General features: G+C 39.1%; 1 protein-coding gene across 1 annotated transcript in view; it reads left to right on the forward strand.

Annotated features, from left to right (window-relative positions):
- MGMT (O-6-methylguanine-DNA methyltransferase) overlaps positions 1 to 24,379 on the forward strand; it is a 372,054-nt gene extending 347,675 nt beyond the window's left edge. The window contains exons 6-7 of the mRNA XM_019503000.1: positions 13,477 to 13,616; positions 22,964 to 24,379. Of these exons, the coding sequence (XP_019358545.1) occupies positions 13,477 to 13,616; positions 22,964 to 23,095 (272 nt within the window). The 3' untranslated portion in view covers positions 23,096 to 24,379. The remainder of the gene's footprint in view (positions 1 to 13,476; positions 13,617 to 22,963) is intronic.
- Positions 24,380 to 24,799: the final 420 nt, after the last annotated feature.

Genomic DNA, 24,799 nt, shown 5'->3' on the forward strand with positions numbered 1-24,799 from the left:
GAGTAACAGTTACTTGAGCTGAAGTTAATGCATTTTGAATACAGGTGTCTTCATGCATTTCTGTATAAAGTCAGTGTAAATAATTTTTCATAGTCAGTTGAACATTTAAATTTTTAAAGGTTTTAGTTGATGTTTTTTAGCTAAATGTGATGCTAAAATAATTGACGTAAATGTAAAAAGTCAAAACGTAAAATATAAATTGAACTGCTGGGGGTCATTTTTTCCTCCTGCTCTGCATAACTGAACCTTACCTGGTGAGTTCATCATTCCTCCTCACCTCAGTGAGACAAAGTATTCATTTCTAAGGGCTAATACTACAATACATCCTAGCAATATGAGGTATGAGATTGTGTTCCAGTGCACTGAGAACTAGACTGAGATTGTCAGAGTATTTATATTCATGAGAGTGAAATAATGCTTACCCTGACTCGGCTTCTAGATTCTTTAAATGAAAAGATACTACATTAACTCTTTGCAATGCTTGCTCACTACAATTTCTTAATAACTGAAGCTTAGAAAACTGAAATTTGAGACTTGTTATTAGCTAATGAACCATATCCATCAGCATTATTACTACAGCAATAGAGATAACTAGTTCAGGATCTAATCAGAAACTCTAACAATAGTGGGAAATTTATACAGTTCTTGTTTGTCTCAAGAAATATATCAAACAAAGCAAGCAGAATCTGGGACATCATTACTTTCTTATATATACATACAGTGAAGCATGCCTACCAGCTAGGACAACGAGATGATTTTTCTTTTTTATGTTAGGGTGTCCTGCTTATGTGTGTTTATCAGTAAAAAGGAAACTTATTTATAGAGATAATATTTTGATCTAGAAATACAAAGAGAGGGAATGAGATTGAATTTGAGCAATCAGACTAATCAAACTAAATGTACTGCAATTACTTAGACAAGCCACAGTATATACAGACATTCATTCTCCCAGGAAAAACTCTTCTGGAAGTGATTTAACTGGTTGTTCCCAGGTCATTTTTCTCCTGGAGAATTTTTACTGTGGGAGAATAAGCCTGAACATCTGTATACTCATGGTTTCTCCTGGGAGAGCAGTGATTCTCCCATAAGAAACTGAATGTCTGTAACACGGCCAGTATGGTACGAAAATCTCACAGTAGAGAAAAGAAAGACTCTAAGAAACCAAACCTGAATTAAGAATCCCAGAAAAAGAATTGCTTCTGTTTATTTCCATCCATTCTCCAATGCAAAAACTCACTGATATACTTTGTAGGCTTGACGGAGGTTAAGATTTTCTCTGTGTTCTCATTCTAAGCATTTATTCTCCTCTCTTGTAGCATGTGGCAGGGCACTGTGTGTGCCTGCCACTTTAAGGCTCTGGAGCTGGCAGCCACCAGGTGCCTAATGAAGGCAGCCATTTTAGAATTAGGGCTGCCCATATAAACAAGGCAGTTTGGCTGCTGGAGCCCAGGCAACAACACTGCCTGGCCTGAGGGCTGCTGAGTTTCATCTGGAGGTAAGAGAGGAGCTGTAGGGGATGATAAGGAGGCTCCTGGTCCTGGGTACGACCTAAAGCTACCCTGCAGGGAGTGGGTGGCCCAGTGGGGCTCCCAGTGGTGTGGGAGCACCCAGGAAATGCCAAGCCAGTGATCACCCCAGTGAAAGGTGGTTGGGGCACCTTAACCCCTAGCCCTCACCTTTGGGTGTGTCACGTTCCATTGGAGGTGGTTGTGGGGGTGCAAGCCCTGAGGAGGAGAGTGGGGAGGCCAGGTATGGCCAAGGCTGCCTGAGCCCTGCGGGGGTTCGAGACCCCAAGGGGGAGAGTTGGGGCCAGGCACAGCTATGGCCACCTGAGCCCTGAGGAGGGAAGTCCTGAGACCCCAAGTAGGGGGGGCATTACGAGCCGTGAGAAGCCCCCAGTTGTGAGGGGGGCAGTGTGAGAAACCCCAGTGTGAGGGTACAGCAATGAGAAGCCCCAGTGCAAAGGGCAGAGGGGTGGAGTCAAGTGAGGGAAGAATGGGGGCTCAGCAAGAGAGCTGAGTCCTGACCCCAGTAAGTCCTCCAATGCTGGGAGGCAGAGTTTGGGTCAAATATAACACCGGTAGTAGCACCATGACCTGCTGCCCGGGGGGGGAGTGAGAGTCCCCTGAGAGACTCTGATGCACCAGTTGTGGTGTGAGGTACCCCAGTTCCCCACGTCCATGAAGGAGCACCCAAAGAGGCGGACCACGGGAAAAAAGTACGGGTCATACAGCGAGGCCTACCAGAGCTTCCCTCGACTGGCCCAGGCAGGGGCCAGGATCAGGAGGATCAGAAGGGCAAGGAGGCCCACCAAGAAGGACGCCTAAGAGCCAGGGGCCTGGGGTCCTGACTGGGCTGGCCAGGGCTAGATTAGCTGAAGATCCCAGTGAGGGGACCACACCTGGAAGCGGAACAGGTGGCAGGGAGAGGTGGCCCGGTATGACAGTGGCAGAGCTCGCCTGAAGGGAGGAACCCAGGTAGGGTCCTGCAGTAGGATTCTGGGGCCCATCATGTGGGACTGGGGTGTGTGAGAACATCCTGGTGTCATCTGAGCCCAGAGGGTGGACCCCTGGAGGGAGTGTGGGGCTAAAGACTCTGACCGATCGAGAGAGTACCCTTGACTGGCCTATGCTGGGGCCAGGACCAGACTGGTCAAAAGGGCCAGGGGCCCACAGCGAGGGACACCTGAGAGCCGAGGGCCCGGGGTTCTGACTGGCCTGGAGGTGGGTCAGGGCTGGTAGCCGAAGGTCCCAGGAGGGGGACCACACCCAAGAGGAGAAAATGGTTTCGGGGAGCAATATAGCCTGTATGAAGGCGGATGAGGCCGCCTGATGAAAGGATTCTAGGTTGGGGTTCAACCAGGAGGATTTGAGGCCCAGTGTGGGGCCAGTGATGATGAGAACACCTACATGCCATCTGTGAGGCTTGGGCTGCAGTGTAGGGGAGGAATGGAGGCACAGATAGTGCCCCCTGGCATTGGGGCAGAGAATGGGCAGGCTCCTGCTTAATTAACACCTTTATTAATTAAGATCAAGGAGTGGCGGGCGAGAAGGCGGGTGGGTCACACTGAGATCGACCCCGAGCAGGCCCCCTGTTACATAGCAATTACATTTTACTTAAGGATCAGAAGATAATCAGGTGGCTTCTTCATTTAACTCTTCTGCTTCTATGAAGAGCTATACAAATCACCTGGCAGGAAATACTGTGGGGTGATCTGGCTATATCTCCACCAGAGAAGGAATGTAGATAGCTTGGTAATACCTGATGTCAGAAGCTGTAGTATAACAGGGAGGGGGTTGTGGAATACTAACTTAGTGGAGTAGCGGGAATGGGACTTCAAATTGTTGGCTCCTTGGAGTGTCCGTGCTGCTGCTGCCCACTGGCAGACCACACCATGGCTGGGGAATTTGTAAGTCCCCAGAGCAGGTAAGATTCCCGACACACTGCCCTCCCCTACAGCCCTCAACAACATCTCTCTTCCACACCTGGCCCTCCCTGCAGCACACAAACCCTGTTTGTTATGCTTCTAGTCAAAAAACCAGTCTCAGTATGCTTAAGTTCTGAATTAAAGCTTAGATGTTGTTATTTATGTCATTTAAAATCTCTATTTTGCACATATTCTTAGTTGTATTTAAATGTCAAAAGTAGGATGCAGGTTTTGTTAAAAAATAATAATAATTTTGCATTTCATAGAGTTGAAATTCAGAAACATAGAATACCATATCAGAATTTTTTACTCATTTTTGTTAGTCCTTTCTGTTCCATCTTTATATATTCATGTGCAACTCCCACTAAATTTGGCATTTAAGAATAGACAAGAAAACAGTCATTACTCAAGCAAAATACCCACTGATTCCAGGGAATTTAACTTGAAGAAAAACTGGATTAGGCCCACAGAGAGTTGTTTACTTTTAAGGGCAGAATTTGGTTCTATAACTGTTATCTGTTGAATGGCAAAGTCCTTAATTAAGCAAATCAGATTGCTAACACTTGCAAAGACCCTGCTGTGAAAGGGGTGGAGCCTCACCTCTGACTAACTATAAGCCTGCAGCCTGGCTCTAATTAGCTTAATATCATTAATTAGCAATAAACTGACACACACAGAAGGGGTAGCAACAACAACTATATTCAACAACCACAACAATATGAACAACAATAACAATCGAATATAAACAACAAGGGCAATTCAGTGTAAACAATGGGAGGGCACTAGAGAGCATAAGCAGCTTTTCATATGCAGCCAGCAGCACCACTCGCACACAAATCCACTCAACCCTGGCTGCTCCCCCAGCCACCACAACACCACAGGGATACCGGTCCCCCAGACCCTAACCCTACATACACAACCTCAAGCACATGGAGAAGAGTTTGGCCTCCCAGGCCCTCACTCACACTCCTATGGGATTGTCACTCACACTGTGTCCTTGAACTAGTGGCCTCCCAGGCCCTCCAGCCTTAGACACACACTTACATATACACATTTTTGGCACGTCTGCTCATGATGCTGCATCGCCGTAGCAATGCACTTCCTCGGTATAGTGTGTTGCTACAGTGACATAGGTGCTAAAGATAGCCATGCACCAGCAGCACAGTGCAGTATGGACTATTATTGTGCCATCATTTAGTCCTTCCAAAAGGAAGGACTAAATAATGACACAGTAATAACAGCACCATAGAGGCCCACAGACTCCCTCCTCAGAGTCACTCTGGCTCAGCCAGCTGACCATCTCCTGCCATTCTCTCACCAAATGTACAAAGTGCAATCACGCACTGGACCACACAGGCCTTTGGCCTCCTGGGCCCTCCAGCCACAGCCTTCCAGCACCCACGCAAGAAACACATTCATTCTGCAGGAGACCCAGGTCCCTCGGATCTGGCCCCTTTTACAACCTCCTATCACACCACCTCTATCGATCATACTTTGAGCCAGTCAACCTCACAGAGGTGGTGTCAATCATCAGCCATACCAATCAAACTACTAGTTGCCTCACAAAAGGTAGCTGTCACCTCGTGTGCAATTTTGCAACAAAACTGTTACGTAACATAGAACAAACTGGGTATGCTCAGGACTAAACCTGGGTCGTTACCTTGTGTTGGTTCAAAGATTCACAGTATCTGGAACTCTGTCTTACAGACCCACTGAGCATGTGCCACCATTAGCTAGGCTAGGAGACGTTCCAGCCTGTGGCTAATGTATCAGCAATCTGAAAGGACCTTAAAGGTCTATTAAACCCATTAAACTATATTCTAACGTGGCCTAAGCCATGTTAATATGGGCTAGGTTAAAATATTCTTGTAATTTCAAAATATATAGTATAGCAAAACTGTTTATATTGCTTACCAATATAGTCACTGGTGAACATTATACAGATATTTATAATTTTATTGTGTATATATAATATACATCTATCTTTTGTTTTCATGCCCCCAGAGAATAGAAAGATTTTTCCATCGTAGGAACCAGGAGTTGCATGTTTGAGCACCAGTTTTTAGATGAGGCCTACTAAATGTTTATATTGTTGCTGTTTGGAATTTCAGATTAAATATTTACCCCTTGAGCTGCAATTACAGCGCACATTTCTCAGGAGTAAAACAGTCTCTGAGGCAGGTACAGCCATTACGCTTTTACCAGTGTAAGTGATCAGAAACTGGTCTCTACCCATAACAGAACAGAAGTTTGACGCACAAAAAACCAGTCTATGCTCATAACCAAACTGAAGTTCAGAATACAGAGACTGGTTTAAGAACGGTAAAACCCGGACTAAGATTTGTGTCCCCCCCCGCCCCCAGCAAATGTGTGTTCTGTTCACTGCTGGTTTAAACTATGCCGCTTACAGAAAACCGTGTGATTTCAATTGATTCCACCTCAGGCTTTTTGAATATCTGTACCTAGTCTGAGTCAGTGCAGGTGCTATGTTAATTCCCTACTATTTTGAGGCACAACCTTAACTCTGAATTACAAGATCTGATACAAATGCAGGGTCATTGAAATATGCATAAAAGATGCAGCCTCAAGTAATTTTTGTGATCCCACTGCAAAAGGAGATGCTAGTGAAAATAACAATATTGTGTCACCGCTGCCAAATATACATACTGTTTACACCTCCAGAATTATTTGATTTAATCTTTTGATACTATCATATGAAGTTAGTCCTCGTAAAAGATACTAGATGATCTAGTCTAGCCTTGCAATTGTAATGCCTTTCAACAGGTTTACTTTAGCACTGATAGGGAAGAAAGTAGAAAATATCCTTACATAGTCAGTGGACCTCAGCCATGAACTGGAGGGTCCACTTCTGTGAGCGAGATAGTTTCAGTCTTCATGCACACTTGATCTGTGGCACTTTTGAGACCATCTTTATGGATTCCATATAATACCAATTTCAGTGATGGTTTGTGTTGGTTGCCAACAGAGTCTTTAGACTATTAGAAAGTAAAGTTCTGCATGCATAGAATTAAACGAAAATAACTTGCACCCTATGGAGAGAATTTGGATGTTTGACAGAAGACCCAACCATAATAGCAGTGTGGTGAACAAACCTCTTAACCCATAGCAATCAGTTATCTTGAACAGGGCTGTAAGGTAAGTATAACAATGCTGCCACTGTCTCATGGCCGTACCTATTTATAGAGCTATTCACAAACCAGTTACATCTCCTGGATGCCAAGCAGTTTTATAGGGACTTTTCTCCTCTTGTATGTAATAATTCCTTTGCTTCCCTTGAGTCAGTGGAGCTCTGTGTCTACCTGCTGCGTGCATATCACACTTCATTTTTTTATTTTTTTTTAGTTATTAGTTCTATTTAAATAAGACCTAAATAAGTTTTACAGGTTAATATTGCACTGTTAGTCTGAAGATGTCAAGGCAAAGATATCCATGAATATGCAAAGCAACAAATAATAATTTTGCCTGTATCAGAACATTTGTACACGGAAAGGATAAGTACTTACAAGATGCACATATATTAACCAGGTCATAAAAATTGTTAAATTTTAATATAATGAATGTGAGTTCTGTTTCGATATTTGATTGTATTTACGTACCTGAATATATGTTATGCAAACATTAATGCAACTAATTAATCATTCTTTCTCAATGGAACATATACAATAAGTGTTGTTTGCATCATATGGATATTCAGATTTTTGTTGACTGGGGGGATATAAATAAGTAAATAAATTGCAAGTAATCTTTCTTTTTTAAAGGAGAAACTGAGACACAGCTGAAACAAAATACCCATAGATGAGGAAAGGGCCAAGACCAGAAACCAGGCTTTCTGACTTCTCATTCGTTAACATGTATTTGGCCATGTATTCTCTCATTTGAAAGATTAAAATACGGTCTGAAAATAAAAGTATGCGCCTCATAATTTAAAATCAAATGGGTGGATATTTATTTTTTGTATCAACTAAACTGTTCATTTGATCCAAAAATGTTTTGCAGTTTAGCTAATACAAAGTGCTGGTAATGATAAAAAAAAAAAAAAACCAGTGACTGTTTATATTTTATACTTGAAAGGCATGATTGCTATGTGCATTTTGAATCCTGTAAGTTTACTTATATAATTAATGTATTATTACTTATCATCTCTTGAGGGGCAGAAGGGTTGTGTGACAGTAAGCAAGCTTCATAAACAAAATTTATGTTTCTGATTGAAGCAACTCAGTTCTGGCTGAAAAAGTCAGAAAGGGACAAAAAAGCAACACCCCTCTTGTAGGTCCATGTTTCAGTTGGCAGCAGGTGGGAAAAAACTAATGCTTGTAAAATGAGGAACTTTTAATAGGTAAATAATTGAGGGATTATTAAAATGGAACCCTGCTCCAGTGGGTCACTTTTCACTTTTTAAAAAATTTCAGAAGATACATATTTGACTCCAAAGTTAATTGTGGATTGTATAAATTTAGAGGGACTTGCCCTAAATGAAAATGATTAATTTATTTTTATACTTTATGCTTGACTATTATGAACCACCTTAGTCTGTGCTTTAGTTCCTCTGCTTATGGGATTATGAAGGTCGTGGCTGATTTGTAGCATGACAGGAAGCACTGTTGTTGGGATTGCACAGCAGATCCCATGGTACCTTCAGTTGAACCTCTGCCAGGGGGCTGAGTTTGGTTTGCTTAGCTTACTTTGAAGTTTACAAACCATTACCAGACATGTTTAGGATTGAACAGGAGACTAACCTGTCCTTTCAAGCACAGATAGCTACATAACTACATAGCTAGATACATGGAAGATATCTAGATAAGATTTTTTTAATTAGAAAAAAAGTTGCACTACCATAGTGACTCTTGTTTTGTGGATAAATTGAAAGCCTCCATCCTCAAAGTCAGGCTTGATCTGTTTCATCACTAGTCATTAAAACAAGTATCAGAAAACTTTGTCTATCTACTGGCTAATACATCCTAACACATACAGTTTAACTGTTTGATGGATGGTGCGTGTGTGTGTGACAAATTTAGACTTGAATAAATTCATCAAGTTCTAAGCAATTAACTTTGGGGAAAGGAGGATGAATAATCTGTATTCCTTTCCTGTCAGGCTTCAGCTGTTGGAGGAGGAGGAGATAAATTGGACCTATCTACCTTTTCAATCTGTCTTCCCCCTAAGAATTCTTAGGAGCCATGTAGTAGGAGAGAGGAAATTATTGAAGTCATTAACCTGGTGTCCACCATTTTTCCTACTCTTCCATTCTCAGGTTGCCTATCTCACAGAGCATCTACCATGTCTGTTACAGTTACAATGCCTAGAAGAGCAGTGATAGATACTTCAAAAATGTATTGTTTAAAGCAGTGGGAATCAACCTTTTTGGCAAATATACCACAAATTGGCCCCACACCCTAAAAAGTGTAGGACCAATCCTGCTCCGATCCCCTTCCCCTGCCCAAGTTGTTGCTCTGCTTTCTGCTTCTCTCCCAGTGCTTCCTGCCTGATTTGCTGCTTTCCATTCTGCTTCCTGCCCTATCTACCATTGTGCTTCCTGTCCACCATCCCCCACAAAAAGGTTGCCCATGTCATTTGTGATACCTGTACCACAGACCCTGTTTTAGAGGCAGGATCTGTTTGATTTTTTGTGTTTGATTTTATAAAATTTGCATCCTTTTCATTTAAATTCTTGTGACACCCACCTTAAATAATAGTTTTGGTTTGTCTCTCTCCTACATTAAGGTAACTTCATTGTATGAGGCAATGTGTTCTCACAAGCATTGTCTGACTACCAGAATAGTATCACACCTGCACCAGTAAGGCATTAACAGTAAGCTTTTAAGTCTCTATTTTCAGGGGCTTATAACTGGCCTATAAAAATTCAATTCAAGAAAAAACGTTGGAATACATGCATTCTCAGCCCAAGAGAGCATTATTTTGATATTTTTCAACAAAATTGGTTGATAAAAAGTTGAGAGTGCAATTTTAGTTATAACTTAGATTTCTAATAAAATCTGGCAAATGATTAGTAGGAATGGAAACTCCTTTGGCAGAGCAGGGAATGGAAGTAAGGGGCTTATTCCTGTTCCCTGAAAGACAGGGAGCTGTTCATTGAGGCTAGAATATATTTTATATTTTTCCAGGTCTCGTCTAAGATCTGGATTGGTGTTTGCCAACACAGTATGTTCCCAAGACCTACCGTACATACTATAACTTAAGTCAAACCTTCCAGCCTACATCTGTGCCCAGTGCATACTTTTGTGGTCTGTTTTTATTCCTTCCTCATCTAGCACCACAATGATGAAGGGCCCCAGGTGCAAGCAACCATTTGTGTTTGTAGTTAAACCCATCCTAATGGTCACTGAATATTCAGGACTAAGCCTCAGAGGCCATCATAAACAACTGTGCCTCCCACAGAGCTATGAAATCCCCAAACCAAGCCATAAGTATTCCTTTATGACAATTTCCTAACCCCTCTCTCTTCCTGGGTCTTACCTTCACAGCAGCTTACCTCTTGGACTACCGAGAGGTATGCTGCTGAGGTGTCTTTTTTCTTAGTTTAATCCTTGTCTTCAAATTCCATTTCCCTTGTAGTATCACCGCCTTTCTCCCCCCTCACTGGGAAGCCATTTCTGCTCTCAGACATTAATTTCTTAGGTTTTTCACATCCAGAGCCTCCTAGTTTACTATAAGGCATCCCAGTTTCTCTTTCTCCTTACCACAATACAGGGTCTTTTCTTCTGGCTACCCACTTGCCCATGCACTGCCTTTCCTTATATTGCTCCAGTAATGAGTAAGTTATTATTTTGACATGCTTCAAAGGTATCAGTGGAAGGTAGCGTTGCCCATATCCGTGACTAGTTTACTTTAAACTCTTTGTCCTACATGAAGAGTTACATTGCAACTTTCACTGAAATGCCTGTAGGCCTGCAGCTTGGATTTTCATTCCATTGTTGTCTTAAAAATAAACCAAGGAAGAAACAGTTGGAGATGTATGTAAGTGCCTGCTATTGTACTTTCCCATGTCAATGAGAGAGTGAATTTTTATTTACAATTTTTTTTTTAACATTTTGATTCTTACTGCCGGTCCTGATATTTGACCAATGCTACCATTGGGAAACCATATTCTTCTGAAGTGTTTATCAAGTTCATTTTGGATAAAAAAGTGCTTGCAAATGAATAAGTTAAATCAGTGTCCCTGGGACCTATAGTTCTGTATGCTCATGAAACATCCCCCTTTCAAAATCCACATCTGATGAATGTCCATTTAGAGGGATTTCATAGCTCTGCTGGAGGTACTGTGGTTTAAAATGGCCTCTGCAGCTTAGTCCATTTACAGGGAAAATTTGACAAGCTGTTGAGCAATTAAATCAGAATTTATTGTTTTTAAATAACATCAGTTGCTCTATTGTTGCCAGCAGCAACCATTCTCTGGAAAGAGGGCAGCAGAGAGCATATTAAACTGATAGAATATTTTTCTTAAGTAGTATATATGGTGTTGAGTACTGAGTAGGGGAATGGAGAAGAGATGGTACTTCTGACAATCCATTAAGTTTGGAAGATGTAGTATAATTTAGTCATGGTTTTGCTTCAATCTGCCACTCAAGAATTATGTGGTCATCCTAAACTCATGAAAATATAAAGTGTTTTCATATAGAGAGAGAATGTGTGTTAATTTTTATGTGCAGATTTTACTACACTTTATAATGATATTTAACAGCATAAAATGTTGGCACCCGTACTGAAAATTGGTGAAGGTTCAACCATCTAATTTTGAGCAGGTTATGCTTATAGGCACTAACACTTGCAGACAGTTTAATAACAGTATTTGGCACTGTCTCTTAGAGCTGCTTAAACTAATTAATGCATTTGCTCCCTACAGGGTGAAATTGAGTTTTCAGATACATTTATAAAATGATGTGCATGATTGCTAAATATTTCATTATTTTGAACTATAACTTCTTGGGGTTTTTTTGTTTTGTTGGGGGTTTTTTGCTATCATAAAGCACTATTATATGTTATCTGAAAAAAATGTGCAGTAGGTATCAAAATATATGATAAACTCCATCCTTATATTCTAATACATCATTATTTTATTATGTGGTATTTTAGAATGTTAAAAGGTACTCAATAATTTGGCCATCAATTTACACAGTAACATTATTGCTTTGCTCTCCAATGATGACTTTGGAACCATTCCATTGTTTCTTGTAACTGTTCCATGCTCCAGTTAAGTTTGCACAGACTTCTCATTTTATTCCTACAGGTTTTGTAAAGTTCCAGGTCCACCTACCCTGCTGGGCCTAGCGCGCCTCTTATTCCTCTGCCAAAAAGGAGGGCAGGGGGGGTGCAACGGGGGATTTGGAGTCAGGCCCTGGCAATGTGGATTTACTTTGTTTCATTGGTTTTAAAAAATGACATCAGGCAATAATTCCCTGAAACCCCTGAGTGCTTAAGGTTAACACTAATCTTGCTGGCTTAAAAAGAGGTTAAAAAAATAATAAGTAACAATTTGATTTGAAATAAACCTTTCTAAAGAAATCACAGTAAACAAAATCTGTTTGCCTAAGGAAACCCTCCTAGCAATCAGCTAGTAACACAACTGCTTGTGCTAATGAACCCAAAGCTGTTAATGTGGTTTCTTCAGTTAAATTGATTCATGAATTTTGAAGAGAACATTATCTAATGAATTTTCTTTGAATAGAAAGCAATTAAAAGGACAAATCAGTCTGATTAACCCCAAAGTCACCCTACTGCCACAAATGGTGTACAGTTTGAAATTATATCATAAAAAACTAGAGCAGATTTGCTATCTCTTTGCCCTCTACTAATCCATGTAAATTAATGAACAACAAAGTTAATTTCTTTGATGACCCTTTTCTAGTATCACCTGGATTATGCTGATGTTTAATTTGCTTAATGTTATAATAAAGGCTAAACAGATTTTTTCAATGAAGTGATTATCATTCCCTTCAGTTAAGAAGTGATTTTTATTATTTAACACACACATAATGGTGTATGGCTTTCCTTTAAGAACAAAATCACATTTTGCTGGGTTTGTACATAACAGTCAATGGTACTTTTGACACTCGGTTCCAAAATAAGGGAATGGTTTTAATCAATGTACGTTTTATTTGCCAAAGGAGGAGACTGGTGTTTTCATCATGTGTGCTGTTTTTCCCCCCTATTTCTTCCTGTCAGTACAGTAGAAGTGTTTTGTAGTTATCTTCAAAGCTTCCACAAGTACCTTGAAAGAACAATAGGTGTTAAACCAAACTAAAATCCTGAACTAGCTATTGGTTTTCCTTCTGTAAAATAATCCTGGTCTAGAAATCTAAAACTCTTCAATGCAGAGGGGAAATTGTTCTAATGTATTCATTTATGCATTATTTCAACTCTATGAACACTAAAAGCAATTTGATAGTGAATTAAAACCAAAATAATGGAAGTTATTTTATTTCCACAAGCCCTTATCATTAAGAATGTACTGTACATTCAAGGTCACAGCCAGTCCTTACATTCTATAATGTCTAGAATTCTGAATAGTAGCTTGGGGGTCTCTACTATAAAATGCAGTCAGCCAGGATAATACCAAGTCCACTGGCTCTAGGGCTTCTTTTCCAGTGTGTCCCAGCTGAAGTTTGAAATTAACAAGAGATGCAAGAGCTTTATAAAATAGGTAAAGCCAGTTATTTCTTCCCTTCTTAATTTGACTCTATGCTAATTTATACTCTGCCAATTTAATGGAAAACCACATTGTGTGAGTTAACACGATAATTGTACTTGAAGCAAATTAAAAATATAGGAAAATCAAAGCCTTAAATCCCCCTTTTTATAGTGATCAATTACTTGAAGCACTCTCTCTAATAATCATGTATTTAAATATAGTAATATAGGACACAATAATAGGACTGAGAATCTGAGCACTTTTAATATAAAATAGAAAAGTTGCTATTCATACTGTGGCTTAATTGTCATAGGTTTTGACTATCTTTATTATTGGTTCTTTGAGACATGCTTATGAATAGTGTGTGACTGCTTTTTTGCAGCTTCATTCACCAGGCAAGTGTTGTGGACCCTGTTGAGAGATGTGAAATTCGGAGAGACAGTTTCTTACAAGCAATTAGCAGACCTGGCAGGCAACAGCAAAGCAGCAAGAGCAGTGGGAGGAGCAATGAGAAGCAATCCTGTAAGTTCATGTCAACTTTTGAAATAAAGTTGATGGAAGATGGTGGGTTTAGACAGAAGGATTTGTGGGCTAAATGTCATTAGATTAAATTTATCTGCTATGAAAACTACTCTACCATGAGTAATAAGGTCAGTTAGTGTTTTTAATCAGCATTAATGCACAAACTAGTTTAATATGATTTATTTCTCACCATTCATAGTGCTACTGGGCTTGGAAACTTGGAAAAGACATATTGTATGTGTTTTAATTTAATTCATCAAGCTATCCAAATTTGGTTATTTGCAAACTTTTTATTTTATTTTATTTTTTGACATACTCTGAAGTAAGGGAACCTTTTGTCACAGTGACACCTTCTGACAGGATATGGATGCTTTTGACTGAGTTATGAAGTAGTTCATCCATCCTGTCCTCAAAACAGTTTGGACAGTGTGAGTTTGCATATGATAATACAAGTAGTCAAGAGGTACTACCTTTGACTCTGCTCCTTGTTAGCTCAGGATCTGAGTTACCTAGGTTGGCCAGGTTCCTCTCCTACTTCCACCTGGACCAGAACTTCAACTTGTGAAAACGGTAATTAAATTATATAAATGTATATTATGTAATGGCCTGGCCTTTGAGTTCTTACGGCGTTTGGTAAAAAACAGTGAGTGTCCCTTACAGATGCCTCGGGCACCAATCCTTAATGAAGGAAATAAAGCTAGTGGGCATTAGGACCCTGAATGCGAGGCTGGCATCTAAATACCCTTTGACGGTTTGGGTCTCAAATACATTCAGCATGATAAGATGGTTTGTGGTCCATTACTATGAACTGTACTGAAGTTGAGGCTACTTAGGTCATGGCATTGGGGATTAGGCCATAAGAAATCAGCATGAATGGAAGAGAAGGTAGGAAGTGGGACTTTGGTTTTGTAACCCCACTGTGTTTAGATCTTAGAGTATATGCCCCTTCCCTAAGATTACCATATAGGTCATTGGGTTTTGAATGCATGTTTGTATGACATTAGCATTACTTTGGTGAAGCAGCAGAAGCCAGGATGCAGGCTGTATTTGGCTAATGGGAGTGACGTTAACATTCATCAGTTTTCATTGTTAAACAAGTTACACAGAAGCCATTAATATATGGTCCAAATGATGTTACTGTTTCTTCATCCTTTAGCATACCTAAACAAGGAATACTTGTTTAAAAAGTGAAGTATAGTTTCATTTCTATTAATAATACTGTGGCCTTTTCAGCCATTCTTGAACATATTTTTCCTCATTACCACATGCCCTCAGCTATGTGTGTCTTTCCATGCCTTGCTACATCTATTTATTACTCTAGCATCATATCACCTGTAATCTTTGACCTTCCATGTTGTTTTTACATTCAGTTTGCTCAGGATTTACTTTAATAAGGTACATATAAGCCTACAACATGTGGTTGCAAAGAATACAAAAATCTGTATACACAAGAGAAAGCGGCTCTACATACACAAATGATAAAGTTTTGCTTTTCACAGTGCCACATACCCTACACACATTTCTCCTGATTTGTAAAGAAAATCCAGCACACAAGTGACCCATATATGGGGACTGGTAGGTATGAATTTAAATGGAAAATGCCACGTGGGGAAGACATGGCCTTTCTGGAGTACAAAACAACTGTGCACGTGTCCTTGTATGGAATGTATTTAGAATCTAATTACAGATGTGCTGTAATGACTGTGTGTGATGGAGCAGGCAGGGGCTTCATTAGACTACAATGAAATATTCAATTTTTTTTATTAGCAGCTTTCGATTGTGAAATGTTGGTATGGTATTTTATCAATATATGTCTTTCTCTACAGCTATACAGTGGTCTCTCCTATGCTAAAAATTTGGTATGTCATCAGGGACGGAAACCACTATACCATGGGATGGGAAATAACTAAAATAAAATAGGACCCCACTTTAAAAAATTGCCATAGCTTTGCTGTATATTTTCAGAACTATTTTCATCCTTGCTCACAAGGGAAAAAGCAGGAATTTTCACACCACAACCTGCTGTTACCGCTACTTTGGATGCTGCTGCTCCACTGCAGCCTGAGGGCAAAGCTGGATACATTTCTAGGCGATAGCAATTACATATCCTTTTGCACAAAACTACATTGTTATTCTTTGATAACTGTTTCCTGTAGATTTATTGTATTCCCTTATCTTAATATATACCATATTGTATTGGAAAGCATTCTTCCCTATTAAAATATCTTGTATTGTCAGGTACGATACAACATATTGACAAAACATAATATCACAGTGTGTTTCTATATTTTGCTTCATAGGTAAGTCTCACATGCACCCAAAAACTTATAATATACTTTTTATATTGTGCTTGCAAACTTCACAAACACTAGATATTCATTAGGTTGTTTAACTGCGCACGACTCCTCTTAGTGGGTTTCCTACTGAATCTTGCCTATTTCTAAGCACGCTATCAGGCTTCATTTTCAACAAAGATACTGATGTTTAAAAATCTGACTAAATATGCATCCAGTTTAACATGTTACTGGAAAAGTTATGGGTGAACAATTATTAGAGTACTACAGCTGCTACATTAGGTCTTTATTAAAACCTTTCTTGAGTAGTGTTGCTCTTGTAGGATGGGTCAGAAATTGCATGGGGGGATTATAGTACACTGAAACATCATTAGCTGTAATTTTTTGTTATGGAGTGCATTGATAAGGGATTTGCTGCACATGAAATACAAAGTATGCACTTTTAAATTCTGTGCTTTTGTTAGTTGCCAGATTGTCATTTTTTCCCTCAACATAATAGTTTAAAGTTCAGTAAATATACCTCAGAGTCCTTATTGTAAAAACTATGCAAGATTAGTTGCTACAAAATTGAAATCAGCAATTGTTTGCACTTTGAAATATGTAGTATCTGGTTGTTGACAGTGATTGGTACTTACAACAGTATTCAGAAACATTTATTAGTCCATAACCAGTCTGAAACAATTTAATAGTATTAATTTCCATGAATTTTGGTCCAAATGTGACCTAAGTCACTAAAAAATTTTTTATAAATTACTGAAGGTAGTATTATCGCTAAAAGTAGGTGTTTATAAACCACTGTAAAATACAGACTAATAGTATTACCCAAAATACATGTAGTAATAAAAAACATCTCCCTTGTATTTTGTTGTTTTGTGGAAAATATCTCTGTTCTCCACAAATCATGTTGGGTTGGTGCTTAATTTCTGTCGTATACATTCGACAAGTTTCCCTTTGTAGTTAGGTTACTTCACATAATTCATACAATGACCTTCAACTTTATGAGAAGGTGGAAAAGGTGCCGGCAGCAGCTGTGAGAGATGCAACGTCTTTGCTTCAAATTATGCCAAGGACATGGTAGGGATGGCTCACCTTTTGCAAGAAAAACTTCAAATAGTTTACTGCAGTTTAGATTGATTGTGAGGTCTGTGGTCCTCAAAGGGAACCCATAAAGTTCAATTAAAAATCTCATTAGAATAGTATAGGAGGATCAAAAAGAAAGCACAGAGACTCTTGGGAGATGGGGAATGTTGGGCTGATTAGTCCAAGGCCATCATAAATGACTATTCTATGACTTAAATAAGATGTCTTCAGTGGTGTGTTAACAGCAATAATAACTGTATACGGTCTTTTATATTCTATCTGCTTATGCTATTGTGTAGGCTAAAACCTAACTAACTGTACAACTTGACACTAAAATCTATCTAAAATAAGTAAAGGGCATTATTCAGCCAAAATGTTTTAAACATTCAAGATTGAATAGAGTAATTGTGCATTTAAGAGAAGATTGTGAAGTATGGATTTGAAATGTTGCAAACACATAAAACTACTTGTGCATTAATTCCTTAGGTGGCTAGCAATAAACTTGAACACATGCTGGTTCATATTACAGTATTTGTTTCTATCAGGGAATAGGGGGTGGAAAAGCAATAGGACATGAGCAAACTGAAAGATTATTTTTTGCTAAGTGTGATTTTTGTTGTATGTTATAACTTGATATTTCAGCTGTTTCCATTATGGCCTCACTGATCTATTTTTGACAGTTTGGCAGCTTTCTGTAAGTATTCAGTCCATCAACCAGTATAATAGGATGGTCAGTTTTCTATTGCATCAAATTGAAAACTCTTAACAAGCAGAGCACCACAGTTGAACACCATTCTGTTTCATCCTCAGACAGAATTTGCTAAATGCAGTTCAAAGGCAATCAATACATTGTGCAGAGTTTTTTTCCCCACCTTTTTCTAAACAAACGCATTATTGAGGAGTTAGTTTATTCACAGATTGCCATGAGCGTTAATGACCACCCGAGTCTTGTTCTGCCAGTCACCTAGATGGCTGTTGATAAAGATTTAGCATCATGTTCTAAGTGTCAGGCCTGTCAGTAGTGCTGAACCATTTGACCAGAAGAAAAAACGCACAGGGAGCTATTGATTACAGCTTCTCAGTGTCACTTGTTCACCAGGATTTAGGTATTGATGAGGCTGCGAGTGAAAACAAGCTCTTTCCCTTGTGGGCCTCTACCCAGAAGAACAAAAGCAAAGTTGGAGAAAATATTCAGCTGGTACCAGAATCAGAGGGATTCCATTATTGATTGAAAGGCCCCTTCATGTTATTTTTGTTGGAGACAAATCTATGGGTTTGGAAGTTTTATAGCATTTGAGATGGGGTCCATGTAAGTGATGGATGTATTGGATGAATTAGATTTCGCAGCATGAAGATTTCAATGGAGCCGTAATATTATGAGCTGCTTGGTTATTGATAAAAATTACATTAAATGTAGCTAAGGCTTTAAAGCTGAAAACTAGGATAGTATTCCTTCCAAAATGTCCTTGGGGCCCTAATAAATTTTAACAGGTTTAATTATTTTAGTACTCTGAAAGTTGTCACCACAATTAAACCAAACTGAGGTGATAGCCAATATTTTGAAATTACAAAGATGAGATAGTCTTTATAATGTATTTTCTTTAATTATTTCTAGCACTGGGAAGAATAATGCATAAACATTCAATAAATAATCATATGATATGTATGATGCATACACACACAGTATATTATCTGTGTATGTGTGATTTTTGTATGCATTTTGAAAAGCATTACATGATTTCCCATATTTTGGCAGGCTTGGGCAACACTGATTATTTTACATCTTTCAGTTCATTGGTTGTACTTTACCTATTAATCTCAGCCAGAGCCACAGCTTTAACTTTTTTTAAAATAAAGTTAATCTGATATTAAAACACTTTTCACCCTCACCTTCCACTTCAGCTTTCCACCCCAGAAAAAAGTGGGGTGGGAGAACCTCAACAGTTTTGTGCTTTATTTTGTCTGGTACTGGTACCAAAACCTAATATCTTACCCCCTCTCAGGGATAGAAACAAAAAGGAACCTACCTGGACACTGAACATTCACAATTTTGCTCTGATATACAAAGTATGTAGGTTAGGGCAAGAAGTAACCTGAGCTACTTGTTCTTAGGAAGATTTCTTAGGGAGCCAGATAAAACCTTGGCTCTGTGGAATGACCTGCACCAGCCAGAGGACAATTTAAGCAGTGTACGGTCTGCTCTATGAACCTTTGGATCCATCCTTTGGATATGGGATTTTGGCAGCGGAGGTACCAGTTACAGGCACTCTGCCCATGTTACCACAGAGACAAATGCCTGCCTCTGACCCAGGGGGGTCATTTCAGCTCACAGCCAGGCAAGGTTGCCTGCCTTTGTAGTACAGCATATATAGATTAGAGCATGAGGCAGGAATGTAAAAAAAAACCCGAGTTCTGCTACCGTTGGACCGCACTTTAAACAATGGGAGATAGTTTTATGCCTGTGCTTTTTGTCATTTGTCAAGGATTTTTGGAAGTAAAAAATGAAATAAAACTAATTTAGAAGAATACATAAATGCACAAAGTTTTCATGCACCCATGTTATTGTGGGTGATGATGTGTTGTCCCTGAAATATATTCATCAGAAGAAATGCAGTAAATCAAACTTAATCACACCATGTTTGTTTTGGTAACTGCAAAGTAACTTCAAATGTAGTGATATAGTTGTGAAAGGAATGAAGCATGATTAAGTGCTTCAAGATGCTGGCTATTGTAGGTTTTGATCACTGTCAATAGATGCAAGTTATTACATACCTCGTATTTCATATTTTTTATATTGTGCGTTACCATTTTTTGTTTATAAAAAGGGGAGTGGGTGCAAGCATGCTCTCACACTCGCGCAGGCTCTCACTGTGACCTCCAGTAGCATCTCCCCTGTCAACAGACTCCAAGCCACTGCTACTGGGCCAGGCTGAGGCCATGCTCTGCGCCCCAGGCTGAAGCAGAGCTGGAGACTGCTGGTGCCAGAGCAAGGGTAAGAGTGGAGGTGAGGGAAGAAAGAGACTGCAGAGTGGTAAGAGATAAGGCAAGGGGGGTAGGGGTCCAGGGCTGTGGGGGGCAAGCAGCCTGCCTTCCCGCACCACCTCCCTACCACCTGTCCCCAGTGCTCCCTCTGTCACCTGCCCTACTGCCTGCCCCATACTGCTTTTCCCACTACCTGACCTCCATCTCCTATCCCTGCCCCTGCTTTCCCTACTGAAATGGTAGTGGGTTCAAATTTAAGGTGATTTAAATAATGAGATTCAATATATAGAAAATTATAACAAATTTATAAATTTTCCATATATAGAATCTAATTATTGGGGGGTCTTAAATTCAGGGTCATCTTGGATTCAGGTAAATGTGGTATATACTGGGAAACATCATCACTAGTTCCTTCTCTGGCAATCTTATCTGATGGGTTTGCACATGAGAGAACCTGTAGATAACTGCCTTCAAAGGAGGGTTCCAACATGGAGCTCTAGATTCTGCGCCAGTATATACATGTTTAAAAGTTAGGCATTGCATTACTTTAGTTCCTTAGGCACTTGGGTCCTTTTTCCTGGGATTTAGTTTTAAGTGTCGTTAGCATTCAGCACTTTGTAGGATCAAGCAAAAACAGCAGGAGCTGAGAAGAGATGCTGATGGAAAAGAGGGTAATCAACATTTAAAAAAAACTGAATATCAGTTGTACAGTGAAATCATAAAAAAATAGGATACATAATGGTGCATAGTGCTAAAAAGTCTTTCTTGTGAGAGCTGCCTTATTCACAGTTGGAAATGGTATTATTGTAAGCGAGTTTTATATCTCAGGACATTGCAAATGAGTATAAATAAAAACTTAATAAAAAACTATATCATCAAAGGCTTTGTTTGTCGCATTTTGTCTACTCCTGCACCAGCTTACCTGACTCAGGGAATATTAACTGCAGTCAAAGTTGGGACTACAGTTAGTGTAGACATACACAACCAGGATAGCCCTAACCCAGTTATTATGGGGATGGATAAGTAACAATGGACTTCACGATCCACAACTACATAGAAATTAATACGATTGCTTAGATCATAAGTCAAGCCTAAATCTGCCCCATTTGCACTTTCTCTTCCTCCTCTCTTAATTCATAAACCACTTCAAACACTCTTAGAATATATATATTCCAATGCAGATTTATGTACCCCTTCCTTATGAAAAGTGCAAAATAATGCTTGTTTTGAAAATAGACATTGTCTCCATCTATATATTATTTTCTCTTCACTGTTAAAATCAAGGGATATTCAATGTAAAGAAATAAAAAGTCTGCCCTAGCATTCTCCAAAATGCAGATATTGGCAATAGGAGGTTATATAATTTAGGACTGTCCAAAGAGAGTCATCAACAAATCTACTAATAAGTTATATGGAGTTTGTAGCCCATTTACTCCATTTCATTTGAAAAGTAGTCACCAGGAGAACTAGGTTGTTTTTTATACTGACTGAGATAAAGAACACCCTCTACAATCAGGAGTCAGGATTTTGTACATGAAGTACGTGCATATTCATCAGTGGACATGGCAAAAACTAGCAGCAACAAAAGGTAAATAGTGACTAGTAGGGTGTGTGAAAATCTCAGCAATGTGACATTAAACCATTTTATCTTGTAATGTTATATACATTTGTACTTCAGTTATTTCAGCAGGAAAAAATGTGCTGTTTAAAATTAATGTTTTAAAGAAGACTTTTATTCCTTTGATTACAGTCGTTAGAATTCTTTTTTGTGTGTGTACGTGTTATAGGAGAAATTTTGGTCCTTGGGAAAGGGGAAGTCTTTTGTCTTCCTCATATGTTTCACCCCAAACAAAGGAGGACCATCTTGAAAGAGATAGTAGTTCAGTCTCTATGGCTCAGTCATTCCTTTTCCTGTCTGCTGACACTGCCAAGAGTGACATTTGTGACAGCAGCTTTTGTGACCTGCTTCACTGGGAACTGGCCTGAAACCACCAACTCATTTCATGTAGACCACCGAACTGCTATCTGATCGGATGGACTTTTGGCCACTAACAATCTAAGCTTTATTTTGGCCACTGGTCTGTGAATGAGACTTCATAACCCATTATCAATCACTGAGCTGTCCGATTGTGTGTTCTGAGTCTGTTGTTGAAGTGTGAGGAAGGCAGAGCAATGGCATTTTTCTCAGATAGAATGTTTAGTATATTGTATGTGGACTTCACTTGCTCCTGGAGAGGGGAGAGACTTTTCCGTCCTTTTTAGGAATGTTGCTGATCTCTTCTCTTTCCCAATTTTAATCCCTTGCCTCCCATGCCCAAAACCTGATGCTTATTTTCCCATGAAGAACTGAATTTAGGGTTTCTTTCCTACTCCTATCAGTTGCAGCTCTTAAACAGCCAGAAGTATCAGTGAGAAATATTTCTCCCCTCCCCGCATGGTGCGAGTATGCTCTTTTCCATAGACTTCTCAGGGGCCCCAAATAAGCCCTTCACATAGCACCGAACACTCCCATGCTGTAAATGACCACTTGATTAGCCCTTTAAGTTAATACAGTCTATCAGTAGAGGCAGGGACATATCATTTCTCGCACCGTGCTTCTCCAGCCCCTTCTGTTCCCTGCTCTCCTTGCCCATTCTTTAACCACCTTCCCTGGGTTCTCTGTCTGCTCATAAGTGATTGCTGTTCTTTGGACCTAGGTATGCACTGCTTCCACAGTTAGTTGCTGTGAGAGCTAGGGGGTAGGGGAGTACGTAGTATTCACCATAAACAAATCATAGGAAGGAATAGCCTGTGGAGCAACTGCTACAGTACAGATGGGCTTCTGCAGGGTGCCCTAGCCTTACTGGCCCCCAGGCAGGGCCTGCTGGGGGGTGGGAAATTTATATCTATGAGTAGATGCACGAGTTGACCACAAGTAGCACAATTCATAATAAACTCAAGAAAAGGCAGACAAATATTTCACAAACCTTATTTTAATTTTATTTTTTTCAGCTCCCGATTATAATACCATGCCACCGAGTGATTTGCAGCAGTGGACAGACTGGCAACTATACAGGAGGAAATCATTTGAAAGAGTGGCTTTTGTCACATGAGAAGCTTCAGAAAGAAAAGTTAGCATATTGATGCAGTTCAGCCACAGCTGTTACACAGCCAAAACACATAACCAAAGATACTTGGCTTATAACAAGCTTTCAGAACACACAGTAGAATTCAGGAAAATGGTAAATATTTGAGTGACATATAAATATAATACAACATCCGAAGTGAAATGTGTGGTGGCACTACTATATTAAAAAAGCTGGATGTGTCCTAGGGGACGCAGCTTGTATGCCCTTTCTTGTTTTTACATTTTACAGCAGAATGAGTACAGCGGACTGTGCCTGTTGTGCATGTATTTTGTTCCCATCTCCAGTCCTGTTTTGTTCTATTTTTAATGTCCATTAAAGCAAGGATAAGGGAGTGGGAGGGGCATGGCAAATGTTAGGTGCAACTGCCCCTCTAAGGAAGCATCTGGCTCACAGAGGGGACAGCCGGCAGTCTAAAGCCTTTGCGTGTTTCTGAGAGCAAAATGAAATGCAAAAGCTACAGCACACACCTCCCTATTCCTGCCCAGCTTTGTATTTGTCCAGATTGAAAAGCTTGTACCTCTGCCAGGATTGGTGCCCAAGATTCTCCTGTTTTCTTTGATGTTTGAACTGTTGAAATGATGTTTTACGTAAACAGTTGTTAATGAAACACATTGAGAATCGTTCAAAAGGAAATGGCTATTGAATTGCCTATTCACAGCTTTTCTTTTCAAATTGTTAAAGATGCTTAAAAGATATGAATAAAAATTATTTTGTCTTTATTAACATTGCAGATCGTAGGCAGAAAAATAGATGCTGATAAAGTACTTTATGCTAAAATAAATGTTTCTTTCAAACTAAGCAATTGTTAAGTTGAAGTAGTGTGCTAAAACAATTAAAAGTATAATTAATTTCAGTTATCTTTCTAATCAGTAAGTCTCTAATTTTACGTAACATTTTGTTTTATTTCACTTTTCATAATCACATGTTATGCAGTAATCTCCATTGTAAGGGGCAAAGCTTTATTTTGTGAAGGTTATCCATGGAATATACAGATGGTTAAAGGATATTGAAGCTAAAATTTCTAATTATTTTAAAAAAAGATTCTATGAAAGTGAAATATTACAGATCACCAGAAGCTGAAATTTTCAGTCTGGGAGTTGTAAATTGTTACACAAAAACACTGATTTTTTTCCTGTTATAATGCTTTATCATATTGTTATAGGTGTCTCTTTTTTAGAAAGCTTATTGCTAACAAAGGAATTTTATATTGCAATATGTAACTTAGCAAATATGGTAGTAACAATATTGTAGAATTACTTAATTAAAATTGTTTTGCATATCCAAGTGTCTGGCTGTATGTGTGTAAATAATACACAGTGCGTGATATATGGAGAAAATAAACTATACCCAGCTGTACAATATAAGGCTGTATTTTTATCAAGGGTTTCTGGTGGCAATATAAACCACGAAAGCAAAGCTCAAGTGGTTTGTACATGTCACTAGAACCATGAGATGAAAAAATATACCCTTATAATATGTACAGTTTGGGTGTATTTTATTTTTTATAATACCAACAAAAGAACATGATGCCTAATGTAAACTTGAACCTTTTTTAAATATTACATCAGTATCTGCTTCTTTATAGTTATTTGCATGTGTTCTTCCACAGTGTATCATCACTTATTCTTCCACTGAAGTAGTAAATGTGGCTAGTGTCTGTAAGTTTGGTAATGATAAAATATTTAAAATCTGGAGAATC

This window comes from Gavialis gangeticus, unplaced genomic scaffold, assembly GCF_001723915.1.
Source record: "Gavialis gangeticus isolate Ggan-Ray unplaced genomic scaffold, GavGan_comp1, whole genome shotgun sequence".
NCBI classification, from domain to species: Eukaryota; Metazoa; Chordata; order Crocodylia; family Gavialidae; genus Gavialis; species Gavialis gangeticus.